The sequence below is a fragment of the Pagrus pagrus genome (assembly GCF_965226575.1).
Source record: "Pagrus pagrus genome assembly, chromosome: 10".
NCBI classification, from domain to species: Eukaryota; Metazoa; Chordata; class Actinopteri; order Spariformes; family Sparidae; genus Pagrus; species Pagrus pagrus.
Window position 1 is genome coordinate 3,657,066 of NC_140194.1, and position 20,752 is coordinate 3,677,817.

Below are 20,752 nucleotides of genomic sequence, written 5' to 3' on the forward strand. Positions count from 1 at the left end.
ACACAACAACATGACCTCGTGAACCGGAAGTTGATCTCTTCTTTTGTGCCAGCTCGGAGGAGCCGCGACAACGACGCCAGCGAAGGGAGCAAGGAGGCCGTCAGCCCGACAGACATCCATGGGGAAGAAAACTCGCCTCACCGGAGGAGCAGTCGGTCGGAGAACGATCCTACAGCTCTCACCCCCCGGGCTTCGAAGTGGGGCTGCCGGGGAGCGGGAAGAAGCGCCCTCGGGATCTGACGGTAAGTGTTTTTTGTTTTTTTTTGTTGTTGGTTAGCTGAATGCTAATCACTCGCGGTGTGAAGAATGGGCCCATCCGGTTAAAACTGATTCGCTCAACAATAACGAAATTTAGCTGCCGAATTAGTTAACGTCTGGTGCAAATATACATCGTCATCGGGTAATTGCTAACTGAAGTGATAGCTCATGCTCGTTACGTGGTATTCATTTAGCAGATGGACCAGAAGCTATCGGCTAGCGTGCTAAGACAGCCGTTAGCAAGCTAGCGTTAGTAGCTAGCTAGTTGTTGGGAGCCTGCCAAAATAGGCTTATGGCAAATTGCTTGACCAGTTTATCCAAATGATATTAACCTACATTACGCAAATACTATTAAATACATTTGACTTGCTTTACCGCGGAGTATGAGAGGACAGGTGTCCGCCTGTGACCAGCCAGTGTGGGGATGCTAATGGCTAACGCTAACGTTGCAGCTAGCTTGCCTCAGAAACTGTTGAAGCATAACGGTCAGCTGACGTTTTTTGTTCGTTTGTTTTGCAGACGAACAGGAGGGTGAAGGCCACAGATTCGTAAGGGAAAGACACACAAACATGAAGACTTCCGCAGTGAAGGCCACAGGTAACATTAACTGTGTGTGTGTGTGTGTGTGTGTGTGTGTGTGTATGCTAGTGCATTCAAGGACAATAAACGCCATTAGACTGACCACAGCTGTTTGTTGTCTCCCCCTGTAGAGGGGTTATCTTTGCTTGGAGCCTACGAGGACAGTGATGATGAAGATGGAGACTCTCATAGTTCAACTGTAAAGTCTCAACTCAACCAGTCGAATGACATCGACAGCACACTGGCCAACTTCATGGCTGTGAGTATAATCTGCTGTATGTTTTGTGTGTGCGCAATGTAGACAAGAGACACACTTGTCATCACTGGTGTGAACAAGAACAACACAAGAGTAAAAGTCTTGAAGTTCAATCATTAAATCTTATCACAGCTACGGGATATCAAGTAAACCATCGTTGCTCACTACATCTTCGCCTTTCTTGCACTCAGGTGTGCATAAAAAGGTTTCTATTATCGGTCATTTCATCTCTTTTTACAGTAATGCAGTTGCAATATGATTCATGCTTAGTGGGAATGATCACTTTCGCATGACAATTTTTCATTTTCACTAAAAAAAACTATGAAATCTTGAAGATGTGACATTTGCTGAGGTTTGTACAACAAACATGTTTAATTAAATTGGGCATCTCTGAAGCCCTACATGATTTATTTTAATGCTGTTTTATCACACATTTGACTTCATTCAAAAAAACTGCCACTTCTGAGATTTGGACTTTGCACTTGGCCCAATTCAAATGAAATGTTATATGTAAAGATTGTACCTAGATCAGTCCACATACACTGCAAAACAAACAGGAGACTAAACAGCCTTGTTTTCATTAATAATTCACATTATTTATGGAAAGTAAACGGTTGCAAATGAGCTTTTAAAACAGGGTGGTTCATTCCTAGAAATAAAAACATGTTCTTGAAAGTAAGGAGAGAAAAAAGTTAAAAAAAACTCATGTTGCTGTTTTTACCCACCGCAGGAAATTGATGCCATCACCACTCAGCCAAGTTCAGATGATGCAGCATCTTGTCCTTCAGCACCGACGACTGACCCTCCCAGACCCGAGGCCCAGCAGCCAGCTGCCAGTGAAGGACCGAATCAACAAAGCTCAGAGTTTGAGTACAATACTCAGTACTCTCTAGCTGGAGGTAACTTTTATTTCTTCTTCTTTTTTGCAGGAAGAGAGAAATTGTGCATAGTACCACCTAAAATATGCCATCATTTGTTTTTAAGTATCTCGTATATGTGCTTTTATTTGCAGTGGGTGTAGAGATGGGGGACTGGCAGGAGGTCTGGGATGAGAACTCCGGCTGCTACTATTACTGGAACACTCTGTCCAACGAGGTGTCCTGGGAGCTGCCGCACTATCTGGCTGATCAGGTGCAAAGCCTGGGGCAGTACTCCAACAGGTAGGAGAGGAAGTATTTTGAATAACTTTCTGTTTTGAAGCCAGATAAAATCAGTGGACTTACATGATCTGATGTAGACCTGTTTTGGTCCTGCTGTCGTCTCCTGTGCAGAAATTCATCTGTGTATAATGTGCTTTTTGTGTTTTTCCTTGTAGCGCTAGTGTCAATGGCAACGGCACAGCACATGCAGGTTATCCCACCGAGGCAAACGCTGCACCTGCTGCAGCCCCTGCATCAGTGAAAGAGACCAAAGTGAAGGCAAGTTTAATTTAAGTACAACTCACATGTGTGTCAGTTTGATTCTGTGGCGTGTAAGCATCTTTATACTGAGTTTTAACATATTGCCTCATGTTTTGTCTGAAAGGAGGTGATTGAGAGTGTCGTAGGCCTCACAAGCGAAGAGGAGGAGCGCTGCGGAGTGGCTGCATCTCTGCTGGGTCCTCTGATCCCCTCTGAAGTGAAAGAAGCAGAAGAAAAATGGAGAAAACGACTGCTTAAAGGTGTGGATGAGCCTGAGAACAGTCCGGATTCTGATGGGGAAGGTTTTCGCCCTGCAGGATCCCCCTCTACCCCTCTGCGGGACCCCGACCTCGTCCCCGCTGTGCAGAAAGAGCTTGGCACCAAGAAGGAGTCAGGAGAAAACTCTGATGCTGAGGAGGGGACGGAGGAGGACACAATGGAGCTGGAACTGGCTCTGGAGAGGAAAAAGGTGAGGGTGAAGGAAACTTTGATTTCCTGGCAGGAATTGCCATCAAGCTGTTTTCTCATGCACAGCAGTGGTATTTCAAATGGCAATATGTATTGTCAGTGCGTCCTGGCTCTAACCTGTTGTCTGATTCTCAGGCTGAGCTACGAGCGCTGGAGGAAGGTGATGGCAGCGCAGGCGGCTCCAGTCCTTGCTCTGAGACGAGCCAAGAAGCCTCTGGTGCTCGCAGTGTTTTACCGAAGAAAAACCGGTGGAAGACTGCCTTCCCCAGTCTGCCCAGCCCCGACTCTAACAGCAGAGGCTCAGACTTGCCCGACAACGCAGAGACAGGTGAGTCGAAGGAATTACCCACGCCGTCGGAGAGGAAATACATTCAGAATACCACTTGCAAAAAAATTCCTGCAAACCTGATTGCCTCTCTTGTGTCTTGTAGCACCTGCTAAAGTCACCGAGGGTGTTGCAGAAGGAGAAGACAAGGAAACAGACGGTCATGAGGAGAAATCGGTTACAAAACCTGTCGTTAAAGAAGAGGTGGAAACTGCTGAGCTCAAAGTGGAAACGCCTGAGCTCAAGGTAACAACAGTGTTACTGTTACTGTTACTGACGTGATAATTGCTGCGGTCTCCTTTAAGACATGCCTTTGATGGTCTAAACGTATAGTTTCAGATTGGACAACTGGCAAACACCTTAACCAGCAAGATGGAGTTCCTGGGGATACACAAAAAGGCGATCTCAAACTTTCAGCTGCTTCTGCTACAAACTGAGGTGAGAGGTTCAGTTTCTCAGCAGTATTATCCAGATGCAGCTATCCCAGTGACTTTTAAAATATTTAACACTTAATTTTGTTTCATATGATTTCGCACAAAGCCATGTGGGTAGTACTTAATATTTAAAATTCTCATAATAATCCATCACAAGGTGTCATACTGGAGACTTAATGTAATTACTCTTCCATGGTCCTCCTCTGTCTTGTCGCTCCTCCATCTTTGTCATCTGCCTTTACCTCAACTTTCTAGGCGTTAATATCACTCTCCTCTCTTTTGCCTCCCGCAGACTCGGATTGCTGACTGGAGGGAGGGCGCTCTGAACGGGGTCTATCTTCGCCGCAGGCTGCAGGAAGCTGCCGAACACATAAAATATTACGAACTTAACGCCACACCTAAAGGCTGGTCCTGCCACTGGGACAGGTACGCGCTCCTTACCTTTCACATCTCTAAACTCCCTCGTCCCCCAAAAATCTTACCGTGTGACAACAACCCCCTCAGTGCCGAGGTTGCAGACTTTGTATCATGACTTGGGGAGAAGCTTAACCAGTCCGAGAGGATCTAAATACTTACCAGAAACAGACTCTTCAGGTTTCTGTGATGCAATCCTGGCACTCTGCCTTGCACGTACTGGTAAGGGAGCATCCACTCTGGGCCAGCCTGCTTCCTGTTAAATAAACCTGCCACAGAGAGGACTCCCTGTCCCTATAACACAGACTCTTAAGCCCTTTGTTGTGAGGGCATTTTGTAGACTGATTATGGGTCCAGTCAGTGGAGAAATTGGGAGGGGAGGTACTGTATGTGGTAGGAAGGTTGGTTGCGTGGGAGAGCTTTGCACTTTACAGGACTACAACCCCCAGAATGCAATGCAGACAGAGTGATGCCCTGGAATCGTCGAGTGTCCTGCATCAAATAAAAGGTGAAGATGGAGCAATGACGGGAATCCAGCAGGTCAGACCTACTCTATTTCATTTGTCTTCCTGTTTTTTTTTACTTTCTTCTTTCTGATGTAAAATGAGTTGACTGTGTGCTTGTTATTTTCTGACCTATGGTTGTTGATTATGACAATGATGATGCTTCCTCCCTGGCGTCTTCCTGTGTCTGGGAGGGAATGGTTGTCTTAAACGGAACAAATGTGACAACCATGGTGTGAGCTGCTGAATGCTACTTTCAGGACCTAGAGATGATTTGTTTTGCTTTCTTTGTTTTTGAGAGCAAGGTGGGTTCCCTATCCACATCCATAACCACACTCTAATTGGGCCCTTCTTTTGGATGGCTAAAGTCGCCGTCCATACCAACACTCCTGCCCCCCTACTGTGGCTATTATGTCCACTCCCTTGCCCCCACTGTCCCAGGGTATCATGCCACTCAGCCAGTTGCTAGGCCGGTCGTTGAGACTCTTGCCTTCTATCTCTGTTGTCCCACTTTTTAGAGAGCACAGGCGATATTTCTATGTGAACGACCGGACCAATGCCTCCCAGTGGGATTTCCCAACAGAGGAGGACAATTCAGAGGACCTGAAGGGCAGCCAGACACAGACGTCCACCCAAGCGGATACCAAAACATCGTCTGCATCTGCTGCTGGGGCCACAGGTCAGTCAATGTCTACTTTTGCTGCGAGTGGACCAACCTGTTAATGGTGCAGTGTGTAAGAAATGATCAGAATTTGTTTGTTGTAAAGGAGTTTTGAAGTTCTGGCAAAGATGACTGTGCACTGAAGTTAGCATGCGAACCAGCTGGCCTCATGCTGTCCTGTCATGTCAGCTGGTGCAAGATGCACATGAGAGGCTAGTTTGTTTGGCCTCCATCTGTCTTGGAGGCTGTGTTCAGTTCCAGTATGGCCTTTTCACTGGGAGGCTGCTGAGCCAGTTTCGTTGCCCAGTATACACACAAATACCTCCCGAATAGGGCCACGTGCTGCACATCTAACGGCAGCTTGTTATAACTAGCTGCCGTTAGATGGCTAAAGCAAAGATGGCTAAAGCAAAGAGTATATAAAGCAACAGGTGCCGGTTACTATGGAGATATGCGGCCCCCTATTTGTTTGGAGTGACACTCGACAGATGGCCAGTTCTTACATGTTGCATTCAAGTGTCTCGTTGATGACTGTTGGGGAAAAAATGTTTATCTATGTTCCAGTAAGTTTCCTACTGAACAGTGAACATTGTTGAGTTATAACCTTTTTTCTTTTTTTAAATAAAACAGGATCTTCTACTTTTCCTTCCGCTGCTGCTCCACCAGCACCTCCTCAGCCCAGTGCATCAACCTTCTGGTCCCCGTCTCAACCTCCTCTTCCTGACAGCCCACCTCCACCTTCCAACTACCCCCCGCCTCCGCCTCTCCCACCAGGCTCTCCACCTCCACCCCCTCCACCTCCTGACAGCGATGGAGAGATCATGGAGGTTGAGATGGAGATGGATGACGATAACGACGGGGAGCCTCCCGCACCTGGAACAGAGGAAGATGCCGGTGTGAGGCCTCCTTTACCTCCAGGCACCGCGAGCATGAAGGTATGAGAGTAATCAGGTTTCTTCCATCGTTGGTCTACTCTAGTTGTTGCTGTACTTGATAATGCTGCATGTACATTCAGAATAAAAGAGCACAGCTGTTAACATTTATCATATTTCTTGTCACTTGCACAGATTGTGGAGTCGACGAGCCCCTTGGGGGGGAAGGGTCAGAAACGTAAGGCCGGTCAGCTGAATAAAGCCATTACTATTGGCAGCAGTCCCATTCTCTACACACAGCCTGCTGCTGCTGCCACTGCAGGTAAAACAATATCACTACTCAGCATCTGCAGTTACAGGAGTGAGAGGTCATTGCAACATTCAAGTGTTTACCTAATAAATGTTCCTTTGTCTGCAGCCCCTATAATCTCAGCAACTGCCTACTGGGGCATGCCTGCTGTCGCTGCTCCTTTGGTCCCATGTGAACCTCCTCCCCCGCCTGTCCCAGCTCTACCTCCTCAACCACCACTGCCACCATCCCAGCCGCCCTATGAACCACCCGCAGCTAAAGCGCTGCCCGTAGACAAGACCAAGAAAGGGAAAAAGGATAAGGTTCGTATTCAAGTTAACATTTTTACATCAAAGTGTCAAAAGACAAGTTAGAAAAAAGTTATGCGCAATTATGTTGAGTTGTTATTGTTTTTTTAATATAACATTCAAAAGAATCTACAGTGTAATTTTGTCCTTCTGTGTCTCTGTAGTCAAAAAAGAGTAAGATCAAAATGCCATCGCTGGTGAAGAAGTGGCAGAGCATCCAGAAGGAGTTGGATGAGGAAGAGAAGAGCAGCTCCAGTGATGAGGACCGAGATCAGCTCAACAAGAAGAGTATCGAGGACTGGAAGCAACAGCAGTTCTTGACGTATGTTTACTTTTGGATTGACTACAAAAATGAATGAATATGATGATGATATAAGGATGTAGCTACAGTGTTTCACTGACATTTTCTTAACTCTACAGGGGGAAAGCTTCAAAGAATGCCAACTTCGAGGCACTTCCTGATGACTGGCGGAACCGGATAAAGAAACGGAAGTTAACAAATAACACGTAACATCGGGCTTGGGTCAAACGCCGCCCACCGATTCTTTTTCTTTCTTTTTTTTTTTTTTTAAATCCACTCCAACCATTACCAGTAAGATCATCCTCCACCAGCTTAAGTTTTGTTTAATGATCTATGGACATTGAGAGGCCCTTACATGGCAGGCCATCCACCAGAGGGGTTTGAATGTTATTTTCTTGTTTTTGTTGCCACAATTGTTCATGTGCCAAATGTCTTGAGTTCATCAGATATACACCACCACCATTTTGTAAAGACCCCCGATATAGATGACCACCACAGTTTGTTTGGAGGGATTGTCTATTTTATTGAACATTTTTACAACTGTGTACATAAAAATGAATAAATGGTATAAGTCAAGTTTTTTTGGAAGGGGAGGGAACGTAACTGAACTTGTACATTTTGTAAAAAGTTATTAAACTGTTTTTCCAAAGCCATCTCTTAATTTGTTTTGTTTTTTATGTGCTCTGTATTTTTTATTATGCATTAAAAACAAAAGTTCTTAAATGACAACTTGCATGCAATTTTTCTTTTTTTTACCAATTTTATTAGAATCACGAGTTGCAGCATTTCAATAATTGTGGTATGATGGCGAGTAACGTACATTACAAATTAATGACATACGGAGTATAACACTTAGACTGATGATTTTCAATACCGTCCACACACTTTTAAGATACATTGGCCAATACATTATTTATTTCCCACCTTACTCTGGCTAGTATTTGTTGCCGCCTTTGGTTTAGGTTATTTTGTTAGCAAGAACACTACTGAAAATTTTCATGCATATTTTAATAACTGGGGGAAAAAAATGTGATTATGTCATTGGTTCTCAACCTGGGGGTCTGGACACCCAAGGAGGTCACAGTTTTATTTTGAGGTGTCTCAAAAAGGTTATGGAGGAACAAAATAAAATAACATCTTTTAGACATTGCATTGCCAGTGATTTAATTTTATCATGTGTGTTTCTGAGAGATCCAACTGGATACACACACATATAAAATAAATAAATAAAACTCTTTCATCACTCCAGGTGCTGTAGGGGGGTGGAGGAGGCTCTGAGCACCAACCTGATTTCTCTTTATGTGGGGGTTTGTAACTGTAAAAGGTTGAGGAATACTGTTTATTATCACTGTTTGAATTTCCATGTTGTCAATAAAGCTGGGAGAAAAAAAAGAACTACTGGTACAGCATCACCACAGCAACCGTTGTCCAGACAATCAGTTGCTTAGCAACATCGCGCACTTCCTGAAAGAGCCGTCAGCTGTTCACTCCTGTGTTTGTAAACTTTTCCCTTTGTTAATTGGAGTAACTGAGGTATAAGCGAGGCAGGCGGTTTGAGACATTGATACATATTAAACACGATATTGTAAAAAACAATGTTGTAACGTTTAGAGCGGCAACAGAAGTCAGTTAAGGAGCCTGAAAAAGACCGCCATGTTTTTTGAATGTGGTGGTGAAGTAGAGCTGCTCTCAGAAAGTGTCACATCTGGATTCAACCTGCAGTTACACCAGTGGAAACACTGAATGGAGACAGGAGGACTTTCTCTGGCACATGAGAACTTCAACCTTCAGCTCCTCACATGTAAGTTTCCTCTGAAGTCACCCAGATGAGGCTGTTATTACAGATCATCTTCGCATAGGTAGACATTAATTATATCATTATTGAACAGATCCACAGATATCAGACATGTTTAGGATTGATAGTATGTGCAGATACATGTCATCATAACAGTGTTGGACAATATCAAGGTCTGTTTATTCACTAGCTCACCAGTCACCAGTTAGAGGAAATTAGCAAAAAAAAAGTATAATCCTTCATCAAAGTTTTTATAGGCTACTATAACATGTCAAATGCAACGATCCTCATATTTGTTACGTCATCTTATGTTTCGTGGAAAAACACCAGACAATAGAATTGGCTTCAAAACATCGATATTAGTTGATTGATCTGTGTTTCATCCTGATTACAAGCCAAAGCTGATACAAGAGCTGAAGCCAGTGCATCTCTGACTCAGTTGGTGATTAGGAAACAACGCTGATGACTTCCATTTTTCCAGTCAGGCAGAGAAAACATCAGCCATGCCCGTCTCTGCCATCAGGAACTGGTGGGACTCCTGCCAGTTGGACAAATCGGACATCAATGACTCCAACACAGAGGAAGACGAGGAGGAGTCAGCAGGGAGGAGGCTGTGTAAGATATGCATGTGTCCTCTGTGTAAATAAAACTATTGCTGTTAATTTGAAACACTTGTGGATTTCATAAAGATCTGTTGATGTGGAGCAGGACTTGGGGTTTCCTGTTTGTGGAGAGATGCTGTGGGCAATTGTAGACATGGCATCTCCTCTCTAAAGGAGATCATTATATATTAAACAAGAGCTCTTTTGTGATTGAGATAATTAAAGCAATCAAGAGCCGTATAATCCCTTTTTAAATGGACAAGCTTTGTGAAGTAAGGGGGCTGACCTGATGAAAAATGTATGTCCGTAGTGCCCCGTTCAGAGAAACAGGAGTCTGAAAGAACAGCTATTGACGGTGTGATTCATGTCTCAGTGTCTCGAAAGCTAAATCAGACTCTGCGGACGAGGCAGCTGCTCATAGACTTTGACGCTGGACGACCTATTTTGAGTCTCAGGGCGCCGCTGGACCTGGTTAACTTCCCCTCCATCTCCTGCCCCCGATGGCCCATCGAGTGTGAGGTCATCAGTGACACCATCCATCACATAGGTAGGAAAACACTTTAATTAAACCATTATGTTACTGATATGCACAAACTTGGCGTGTCCTTTTGCTTTTAATTTTAACACGTAATGAGACTTGGAGAGTGTGTGTTGTAGAGTGGGACCCCACAGAGCCGGAGCCTTTCTACCAGCCCACAGGACATGAGAGGACACCCATGCCAGCTGGAGAGGAGAGGGGGAAAGTGGTGTACTGCATCGACCATGGTAACGATAGAGGCATTGTTTTAAATGTTCTTCCACCACGTTACATGATATGGTTACAATACGTAGTAAAATATGTCATTACAGTGGTTTTGACAAATTCTTGGTTAAAGATAGGAACCTAATACTGTTGCTTCATGTCACAGCTTCTGTCAACAACAGTTTTATTGACACCTGTGCAGATTTAGGCTTTGATATTCACTGTTTTCCTGTTCTCACTCTTTCAAGCCACTAAGCTTCCTTATTTCACCTGCTCCCGTGTCGGAGGAAGCAGGGGGCCCATTAAGAGGGCTACGTATGATGCCAATCAGACCGACTTCACCCTCGAGTTTGAGTCACGCTTTGAGAGTGGGAACCTGCAGAAGGCTGTGCAAGTGTGAGTCTTGTCTACTGATTCGTTGTTTCAGCTTCAACCATCGTATTTTCATCCCTGTAAGTTTTTACTGTGACTGGCCACCCATATTTCTTCCCTGTTCAGTGGCATCTATGACTACGAGCTCACCCTGTGCACAGATATGTACACCAAAAAGCACACGCAGTGGTTTTACTTCAGGGTCGGGAACATGAAGGCCGGAGTGACCTACCGCTTCACTATCATCAACTTGATGAAGAGCAGCAGCCTGTATTCTCATGGTATGAGACCACTCCTCTATTCTGAGAGGGCGGCCATGGAGAAAGGTGTCGGATGGCAACGCACCGGCTCCAACATCAGATACTATCGCAGCTGCAATCAGGTGGGTGAACTGAAAATGTCCCATTTCCTACTTTTCCAGCAGCTTTTATTGTCATTTTCAGGGACATTATAACTGAAATTATGATCATAGAAGCAGGATTTATCTGAAAAAAAACATTATGTCTCCATCAGAACACAAAGGACAACAACAGTGACACAATCACCCTGTACTCGCTCACCTGGACTCTCCAGTTCCCTCACGACTCAGACACCTGCTTCCTGGCCCACTGCTACCCCTACACCTATTCACGCCTGCAGCGCTACCTGAGGCGCGTTACTTCCAACCCAGCTGTGGCATCATACTGTACGCTGCGGGTGCTGTGCCACAGCCTGGCTGGGAACGCCGTGTACGTGGTGACAGTAACGTCCCGCGGGGTCAGCAGGGCGGAGGGCAGGACCAAGAAGGCTGTGGTGGTGACGGCCAGAGTGCACCCTGGAGAGACCAACGGCTCCTGGATGATGGAGGGGTTCCTTGACTTCCTGCTCGGGGACTCGGAGGATGCTCAGCTACTCAGGGACACTTTTGTTTTTAAGGTGATGTAACTGAAGCTTGTAGGCTCACATCTGTCTTACTGCCATGATCATATAAATACAACAAATCGGGATACTTTCTGGGTGATTTGTGGTGCTGCAGGTGGTGCCGATGCTGAATCCAGACGGTGTGATTGTGGGCAATTACCGCTGCTCTCTGGCAGGCAGGGACCTCAACAGATATTACAAGACGTTGCTCAGAGATTCGTTTCCTTGTGTGTGGCATACCCGCAACATGGTGGAAAGGTAAGAAATCAAACATGTGTTACAAATTAAAGAACTTGATGTGATTTTCTGCAATTTAATGCTTTCAGTAGTCTTTCCTTTCTTTCTCTCGTGTCCATTTATCCAGTAAGTTGTTAACAATGTGCAGGTCAGATGTTACAGAGTATTTTATTTATGAATCTGAAGCTCACACAGAACAGAAAATGACCAGTTCTTCCCCTTTATGTCAGTGAATACCCAGTTAGTGTTGTTTGGTTGAGGTTTAGAGCAGGACTGAGAACAAAACTAACACTCACTGCACGTCTTCTTGCAATGAACACAGATTGCATTATTTGGTTTGTATTTGCTCCCAGATCTTATGGAAGAAGAAAGTCCAACTTTTGAGTTTCTTCACTGCATGCACTTTTACTGAACGGTAAATTTAATTGGCTTTGTGACTTAACTTTTTTCCTGGCACATCTGCCTTTATTGCAGAGTTGTCAGTAGAAACATAAAGAAAGATTAAAAAAAAAAAAAGTGGCAGCAAATGTAACCCTTCAAAGTAGCATCCCAGTCATGGCTCTATTCACATCTCTGTCCCTGTTATTTTCCTCAGGCTGGTGGCTGAGATGGATGTGATTCTTTACTGTGACTTTCACGGCCACAACCGTAAGAACAACGTCTTCATGTACGGTTGTAACAACCGAGGTGACGCGTCACTGAAGCTTCACGAGAGAGTCTTTCCACTAATGATGAGCAAGAACGCCAGTGACAAGGTAAAGAGTAGCATCGGACTCTCAAGGTTCTTGTAACTTTTATAAAACGTCTAAATCTAAATCTCTCTCGTCCTTAGTTCTCCTTTAAGAGCTGTAAGTTTCGGGTGCAGAAGAGCAAAGAGGGAACAGGCCGAATCGCCATGTGGAGACTTGGCGTCAAAAACAGCTACACTATGGAGGCCACCTTCGGAGGCTCCACTCTGGGTGAGTGTTGACCTTTCCAGATGTGTGTTTATGTGTGTGAACGCCTGCACGTCTCTTGTCTGAGGATCTTTCATCTGTCTGAACGTCAGGCGACAGGAGAGGAACGCATTTTACGACTCGAGACCTGAAGTCCATCGGCTTTCACTTTTGTGACACCCTGCTGGACTACTGTGACCCCGATCCAACAAAGGTGAGAAATGAAGATTCCCTTTAATTGCTGGAGCTCTTAGTTAAAAGAAAAAAGGGATGATAGTATGCCCCAACATGAATTTTGTTTCCTCCCAGACCACGTACTGTCTCACAGAGCTGGCTGCGTTGTTAAGAAAGCAGGTCAGAGAGAGGCTGGGCAAAGGTTTGGGCACTGACTTCTCTGTGTCTGACCTGGAAACCAGGTGATATTTTATTATTACTATACTTTTTAATACACATGCAAAGCACACATGAGCAATATGGGGTAGCTATAAAAGTCTCTATCATGCAGCTTGAATGTGAATATTTCTTGTTTGCTCTCACAGCACCAGCGGTTCAAATAGTTCAGATTCTGACGGACTCCCGGTTCATTTACTGAAGCAGCCACAAACTGCCCATCCAGAGGTACACTGACATACATCCACTCTCTCATAAATGGTGTTTTAACACGAGTGCTTTATTTCTTTGTGTGGTTAATATCACATTGTTTTGAATTGTGTCTTCTCTTGTACCAAATCACCACATGCTCCCGCTCTCCTCTACAGCAAACCCCAGTGAAGAAGAAAAAGAAACGCCTGAGGAGTCAGAGAGAGAGGAACAGACTGCGACGAGAGAGAGTGAAGGATAACACACAGCCAAAAGTCCTGCAGAGCAGCATCAAGAATATTGTAAGAGACTTAATGACCCACTAATTAGTTCACACACTGTGTCATCAACTTAGACTGATTAGTGAACGGTCTTTTCAGGAGTCGAACCTGCCCCATGAGAACACAGTTAAAGAGATCATCCAAGAGAGGAACGTTGGAAGACACAGGAGAAAATGGCAGGTATGAGGTAGAGAGTGTGGATCAGTTTGGTGAGCAGGTTTCCTGAGCTGTTGCTTTTAATATTTCTGTCTTTGTGAAGGTAAACGGTCTCATAAGAAAAGCTGTGATCCCTCCTCTCTCCACTAACCCTAAGGAGGTCAGTCAGGTGACCCTGTGGCAGGGCTGCAAGCCGGTCAAGGTGAGGTTGACGCAGACGGTTCAGGGCTTCACTCACATACTCACTTCAACTTTTATCAATATAACGAGAATGTACAAAATGCCAAGAATACAGTCTGTAATTTTGACCTTGATTTTGGGACATTTTCTGTGTTTTAGGACGACTCTCTGGCTGATATTAAAGCTACATACCAGCATCACAGGACGAAAGCATGTCCACATCTCAGCACATACACAGCTGTCACACCTCACACAGGTAATGTGTTTATTTGGGAGGCTCAGCCTTTCTACACTCATCAAAAATATATTTTTTGATGTCCGGGGACGTGAAGTGTGATTTCTGCACTGTGAACAATTATTTATCTCAAGTTTTGGGCACAAATTTGTTATAATCTGAGTAGCAGAAGTCACATACCGTGTGTTTCAGTGGTCTCCTGCAGGTTAGGGCATACGAACTGGCTCACCAATATGTTTGACTGTCTTCCACAGGTGACACAGGGATGGATGCTGGACGGTGGAGATGCTCCTCTCAGCTGCTGCACCTGAGCGCTCTCCTTCCACCTTCACCAAATTTCTCACATCATGCCTGCCCCCCACATTCCTTCATCTCCTATAAAGTCTACAGAGGTTTGTGCTTTATGGAGCCGTATTCATTCCACGGTTTCATCACCCCTCGGTTGATTTAAGTCCGCCTTGTCTCTCTCTTTCAGGGCAGACACATTTCCTCACAGGGTTCCACAGGTAAACCTCACAGAGACATTGTTCACTCATCAGTAGACAGTGGATAACTCCATGTTACAGGAGTGTTGTGTCTCCTGTTTCACAGGTCTCCTTCATCCATGTACGTTGTTCCAACAAAGCGATTGCTGTCAAGTTTCACCACTGACAAATTCAACGACCGGCATTTGTTTAGAGACAGAAACTCTTTACGGGTCCCAGAGCGTTACTTTGACCCGGAGGACTCCTCACACGCTGACACAAACAAGACCAAACAGCAGAATATGGAACAGGAAGAACATTTCTCACAAGGTGTAAATGCACTACACTAATATATGAAACTGAAATTATTATTTTGCCTCTTTATCGCTGGCAGCTAACCTCACTCCCTCCTCTTTATTACCTAATCATGTCATTTATTTAGTGGGGTTGTCACCGCTGAGGTCCACACCATTTGGAGAGCAGAACCTGAGAGATCTCACCCCTGAAACTAAATCACCCAGCAGCTTATTTGTGCCTGTGCTGAGGGGAACAGACCTCCGAGGAAAACAGTAAGGGCACTATTGAGCACTGTTTTGTTAAGTGTTGGTTGGGACATGAGCCCTGATGTTTGTGCAATAATAAGACGAGCATTATGCATTTACAGAATGTTTATGGTTTTTCACTCTGCTCTGATCCTTGTCTGTTTTCCTCAGATTAAGCAAAGAAACTTTGAGAGATAAAAGCCAGATGGATGTTGTATCCCCTGCGTCAAAGCCTTCAGGCCTCACGAAGGTTGAACTTTCATGCCCACAGAGCGTCACCCTTGCTAGGCTTCAGGTGACGAATGTCAGGCGCTATGGCTCAGGAAGAAAAAGCCAAACAATTACAGCGCCACAAGAGGCAACTGTCACAAGATCATCACAGTCTGCTCCACTGTAGGGCGCAAAGTTCATGATCTGGGAACTAGATTGATTTTGTTCCCTCGATACTCTGACCACTGATGTGAATATGACAGACAGGCCGAGCCAAAATTACACAGATATGATTTGATATGTTTCCAACTTGTGTCTTATAAATAAATGTGAACCCTTGTTTAATGTAATTTATGTGTCTACTTTCATTTTTGATAAAATTGATATTAACTCCAAAATGTAACTAGAGATGATAATGTTTGAATTCAGTCTACACCAACACAACGTCTATGATGCGATACATTAGCAGCTTGATAAAAGATATACAGGCTGTTACTTACGAAGATTTAATTTATTGCAACACCTAAAAAATACAATCTAGTAAACTGTGATTCAAATACAAAAATAAATATGTTCAATTTTGTGTCAACATAATGTTCAAATGATTCTTGGGGGGAAAAAAACCCACGTACTACAAGGCATACAAAAAGTAACACATAATTTCTTGTTGTTCTTGATCCGAGTCTGTGAGGTGTGGAGTCATGATTTGTCCCGGCCTGTCGGGATGTAGCAGGGACGTCAGAGCTTCATGATTCAGTCAAACTGTCGTAGATGAAATTGGCTCTCTGTGTGCCTGACCATGTCCCGGAGCGCCACAAACCCAGAGAGAGCCTGGATCATAAAAAAAAGTAATCAATAACAATCACCAAATTATGAAATCTTGAAACAATTCCCAATGTAACATATATTTCAGCATATGCAGCACTACGATTGGAAATGGCAGAACTACAACAGTCAGTTTTTAAGGAAAGAAACGTACCTGTGTGAGTATGAACATGGCGAGAACTATGTGAACGCCCCTCTCCAGGGGCTGTATGAGAATGGCTTCGTTGAACAGCTGAAACAGGATGAGAGGAAACTGCAGCAGGATGCTCAGCAGCCAAAATCCAGCCAACTCTGGCACCTTCCACAAACACAGACATCACAGGGATAAACCTCCGGCTTGCACATTTTTGTCTACTACATCTTCATGTTTGTGTGAGCGATGCACCACCTTTTCTTGCAGGTTCCCAGCATAACCGAGAAAGAGTCTGATGGCCTCGATGAGAGTCATCAGGATGAGAACGGTGACGAGGATGAACTTGTAGTAGTCTGGCAAGGCAGGATACTGGTAGAAACGACAACAACAACAACAGGGTTCCCACTCTTTTCTAGAGATGATTTTCAGTGGCAAGTGACGATCTAAGTGGTACAACAGACGGGGAGCACACCTATACACTAATATGTTCCTTAATTAATCAATTTATAACCCCAATGCCTTATTCTCTTGTGAATTAGTGGATCCATTGCTGCCTGAACATCAGTAACTGATCCTGAACAATGCAGTTAAATGATCTGAATTTAATGTGATTAATTCAAATGTGACAGTGCAAACAAAGTAAATACCTCACCAGTAGTTCACAATAATTCATCATTCTTCCAGGATCATCACTTACTTCCCTAACATATACACTTAAATACAAACGTTTCCTTAATAATAACGTGTTTTTGGGTAACTGATGGCATGTATTGATAATTTAACATGAACAGTATTTCCCATTAGCCTAGCTTTGCTCATCCCGTCTCTGTTTACTCGCCTCATGTCTCACTTTCTCTCGTTTTACCTCACCTTGAGCTGCAGCATCACAGTTTCGCTGATCCACCACAGGGGGAAGAACCACATGTTAAAGTACAGAGACATCTGGAGGTGGAGACTAGACAGGACCCGCTTGTCTGTAAACAACAACAAAAACACAACAACATAGACCGCATAAACAACCCAGTTTCAGCAACAGCTCATGTAAAACCACGCTGGAGGCGAACATAGCTCAGTCCAGCCGCTCATGTCGGTGGTTAGCTAGGTGACCATCAATGCTAACTGGTCCGTAACGTTAGCTGTGTTTTCTGAGTTTACCGTGTGGCAAAAACGCGCCATTCTCCTTCGTGAGGGACTGAGTCCGACTCTGGTCGAATAAAACATTCCGAGAGAAGTCTTCTAAGCGTTTTCTGATCGTCTCCGGCAGGTCCATGGTGCGGAGAAGCTCCCTGCTGAAGCCAAAAACATCAGGACGAGGAGGGAGCGGCGCCTCCTCCGCTCCGTCCTCACTGCAGGCCCAGCGGAGCGGTGCCGCCGTTACCATGGATACCACAGAAATCTCGCGTTCCGCTCAAATCTCGCAGGACAAGTGTTTTCTCGTTTCCTCTGTTGGTTCCTTCGTTTCCTTCATTGTCTCCTCGTTTAAGCTCCTTGAATGTTTAAATGTGACACGACGTATCAGAAACAAGCCATTTTTCTCACAACTTAATAAATGATGCCACACTACCAGTCGGGGTGACTCCTTTAAGACTTTATTTAAGTAGGGTTGCTGATTGGCTGGACATAGATTGGTTGAGTTAATGAGGCGCAGGTGATTTGATTGGCTGAGCCTGGGTGGCAGATGAGCCAGGAGGAGTGGCGTGGTCCAGTTCCTGAACCTTAGTTACAGTAACTATTTAGAGAAAGCACCATAAGAGGTTAAATCACTCCCATTTATCAGTCAGTTGCGGTTTCAGAGTGAATGAAAGTTAAAGAGCATTGTGATCAAGATGGCACAGACCTGCAAAGATCCTCACCCTTTATCTTGCTCCATATGTTTGGATATACTGAAGAGCCCTGTGACCCTGCACTGTGGCCACAGCTACTGTATGGACTGTGTGAATGGCTACTGGGACCTGGAGGACTGCAGAGGTGTGTACAGCTGTCCCCAGTGTAGACACACTTTCAAAACCAGACCTGTGTTGAACAAGAACACAGTGCTGGCTGATCTGGCAGGAGAAATGTCAGCGGCAGGACAACCAGCCGCCCCTCCTGAGGGTCCTGAGAGGGATGCAGTCGGCCCCGGGGACATTGAGTGTGATTTCTGCACTGGGAAGAAGCTGAAAGCCGTCAAGTCCTGCCTGGTGTGTCTGGCTTCTTACTGTGCTACTCACCTGCAGCCTCACTATGAGTCTGCTGCGTTCAAAAGGCACAAGCTGGTGGAAGTCTCTGCCTCCATGCAAGACAAGATCTGCCCTAAGCATGACAAGCTGCTCGAAGTGTACTGTCGCAGTGATGGCCAGTGCATTTGCCTGCTTTGTGTGATGGATGAGCACAAAGGTCATGACACTGTCTCGGCTGCAGGGGAGAGGAAGGAGAAACAAGTAAGAATGTTTAGTTTGGCCACGGATATATTATACTGTCTGTAAACGTACATGTCTGTCAAATAAACCACTATTGTTTTGCACCATAACATTCACTATGATTTTATTTTTCAGAAACAATTTGGGGAGAAAAAGGAAAAATACCTGCAGGGAATACAGGAGAGAGAAAAGCAGCTGCGACAGCTGAGACAGAAAGTGAAAGAACTGCAGGTGAATTGTCTTTTACCTTTTTCTTTGCTGATTTAAACACATGTAACATGTCCTGACCGACAGTATTCATCATTTCTCACCACTGTCAGGGCATTGGGGATGCAGCGGTCGACCAAATTGAAAAGGCCTATGCTGAAATCGTCCTGATGGCGGACAAAAGGCGTCGTTCTGTGAACGAGCTGATCAGAGTTCAGGAGAAAGCTGCGGTGAGCCGAGCCGAGGCTCTCGTGGATCGCCTTGAGAGGGAGATTTCTGAGATGAGAAAGGCGGAGGATGAACTGAAGCAGCTGTCGCTCACTGAGGATCACATTCATTTCCTGCAGGTACACAGACTGACAAATACATGTCAATAGTTTGGTGAGTAGGGCTGTGGTTCATGTTGTGTTTCTCTTTTGTTTCCAGAGCTGCCAGTCCATTTTTGACTGTCCAGAACCTGACGTGTCCTCTGATTACAACATCAATCTGCACGGTTCTTTTGACTTTGTGACAAAGGCCATTTCTGATTTGAGAGGAAAAATGGAAAACATTGCAAAAGCTATTGCAGAATTATCTGAAGAAAGTAAGTTTATATATATTTATTAACTGTATTAACTGTATGAATAGCTGGTTAACAAAAATGTTCTGTTGTCCTGTTTTCTGTTTTTTAGTTCAAGCTGATCCTGATCCGAAGACGAGACAGGAGCTCTCCCTCTGTGAGTCATTAATGATGAATACATATCTTTGAATCAGCCACTGTGCTCCAATCCACTTCACCTGTCACACTCAATAATAAAAATAAATAAATCTGCGTTTCAGATTCCTGCCAGCTCAGGTTGGATCGCAACACAGTCTTTGAAAACATACTGCTCTCTGAGGGAAACAGCAAAGTAACCTGGATCAAAAAAGCCCAGATGTATCCAGACCACCCAGAGAGATTTACCAAGTATGTGCAAGTGTTGTGCACCGAAGGCTTAACTGGAGTTTGCTACTGGGAGGTTGAATGGCAGGGGCCCTGGGTGGAGGTCGCTGTGTGCTATAAGGGGGCAGAGCTGGTAGAAAGTGCCTTTGGATTCACAGACCAGTCCTGGTGTATTTCCCTCTCAAAATCTGGTTGCACCTTTTGGCATGATTCAGTCGACGCCGATATGTTCAGCCCCTGCTCCTCTACTGTAGGAGTGTATCTGAACCATAAGGCAGGGAGTCTGTCTTTTTACAGCGTGTCCTCTTCTGGTCAGATGACGCTCCTTCACAGAGTTCAGACCACTTTCTCCCAGCCTCTGTATCCCGGGTTCGCAGTCACCAAAGGGAGCTCAGTTAGGATAGTGACACCAAAGTAAAGAGCACCCGCTGTCGAGGTGGCGTTTAGTCTTCGTGCACTGTCTTGTGTATGTGCTACACACCAGTGCTGCTACAGAGGCTACCTGTTGATCATCGCTCATAATACTTAAAGCTTGATTATATTCCTTAAAAATGCTGAATAATGGCGCAGAGGTGATGTTTTTTCAAGGGCTTTTGCGTGTACGGCACCTGTTTTTCATCATGTGATGAATCCAGTTCGACTGTAAACTGTAAATCATTTTGTTGTTCGTCGTGACTGTTAAAATGTTCGTAACTAACAGAGGTCAGATTCTGCTCGCTCAGTCTTACTAATGTTAATGCAATCTTAAAACAATCAGTGTCTGTGAAATGTTTGATTTTATTCTTACATATAATGGTTAAAACAAAAGCACTGTATATTATACAATATTAAGAATGTAAAGATACGTTCTGGTAAGTTTACTCTTGCTTTGTTACTAAAAAGTTCTATTTTTTCTTTTTAATAAAAAAAAACAAAACATTTGCTGACTGAATCAAACGCATCATTATGGTTAATATGCATGAATAGAT

At 44.5% G+C, this 20,752-nt stretch overlaps 4 protein-coding genes across 4 annotated transcripts; 3 read left to right on the forward strand and 1 right to left on the reverse strand.

The window, feature by feature from the left end:
• Positions 1–30: 30 nt before the first annotated feature.
• On the forward strand, positions 31–7,721 carry fnbp4 (formin binding protein 4). The gene is made up of 17 exons (XM_084364760.1): positions 31–242; positions 778–855; positions 969–1,096; positions 1,824–1,992; positions 2,106–2,253; positions 2,409–2,511; positions 2,618–2,962; positions 3,097–3,289; positions 3,393–3,532; positions 3,620–3,724; positions 4,013–4,146; positions 5,156–5,316; positions 5,929–6,233; positions 6,366–6,492; positions 6,589–6,782; positions 6,932–7,089; positions 7,188–7,721. Exons 1-17 carry the CDS (start codon positions 119–121, stop codon positions 7,276–7,278), a joined length of 2,703 nt encoding a protein of 900 aa, XP_084220886.1. The 5' UTR covers positions 31–118; the 3' UTR covers positions 7,279–7,721.
• Positions 7,722–8,522: 801 nt separating this feature from the next.
• Positions 8,523–15,648, forward strand: agbl2 (AGBL carboxypeptidase 2). The gene is made up of 22 exons (XM_084364759.1): positions 8,523–8,869; positions 9,349–9,478; positions 9,839–10,012; positions 10,123–10,230; positions 10,456–10,603; positions 10,706–10,961; positions 11,093–11,494; positions 11,595–11,737; positions 12,312–12,471; positions 12,549–12,675; positions 12,765–12,865; positions 12,961–13,067; positions 13,191–13,269; positions 13,410–13,532; positions 13,611–13,691; positions 13,771–13,869; positions 14,007–14,103; positions 14,337–14,474; positions 14,558–14,588; positions 14,674–14,876; positions 14,989–15,115; positions 15,260–15,648. Exons 1-22 carry the CDS (start codon positions 8,840–8,842, stop codon positions 15,483–15,485), a joined length of 3,090 nt encoding a protein of 1,029 aa, XP_084220885.1. The 5' UTR covers positions 8,523–8,839; the 3' UTR covers positions 15,486–15,648.
• A 140-nt stretch (positions 15,649–15,788) lies between these two features.
• On the reverse strand, positions 15,789–17,819 carry tmem17 (transmembrane protein 17). Its single transcript, XM_084364783.1, has 5 exons — positions 17,412–17,819; positions 17,127–17,230; positions 16,512–16,625; positions 16,278–16,421; positions 15,789–16,129 (listed from the first exon to the last, which is right to left on the reverse strand). Exons 1-5 carry the CDS (start codon positions 17,635–17,637, stop codon positions 16,052–16,054), a joined length of 666 nt encoding a protein of 221 aa, XP_084220909.1. The 5' UTR covers positions 17,638–17,819; the 3' UTR covers positions 15,789–16,051.
• A 152-nt stretch (positions 17,820–17,971) lies between these two features.
• On the forward strand, positions 17,972–20,702 carry LOC311264160 (E3 ubiquitin/ISG15 ligase TRIM25-like). Its single transcript, XM_084364784.1, has 6 exons — positions 17,972–18,676; positions 18,791–18,886; positions 18,976–19,209; positions 19,289–19,445; positions 19,534–19,578; positions 19,682–20,702. The coding sequence occupies exons 1-6, from the start codon at positions 18,083–18,085 to the stop codon at positions 20,200–20,202; spliced, it is 1,647 nt and encodes a 548-aa protein (XP_084220910.1). The 5' UTR covers positions 17,972–18,082; the 3' UTR covers positions 20,203–20,702.
• The last annotated feature ends 50 nt before the right edge of the window (positions 20,703–20,752 follow it).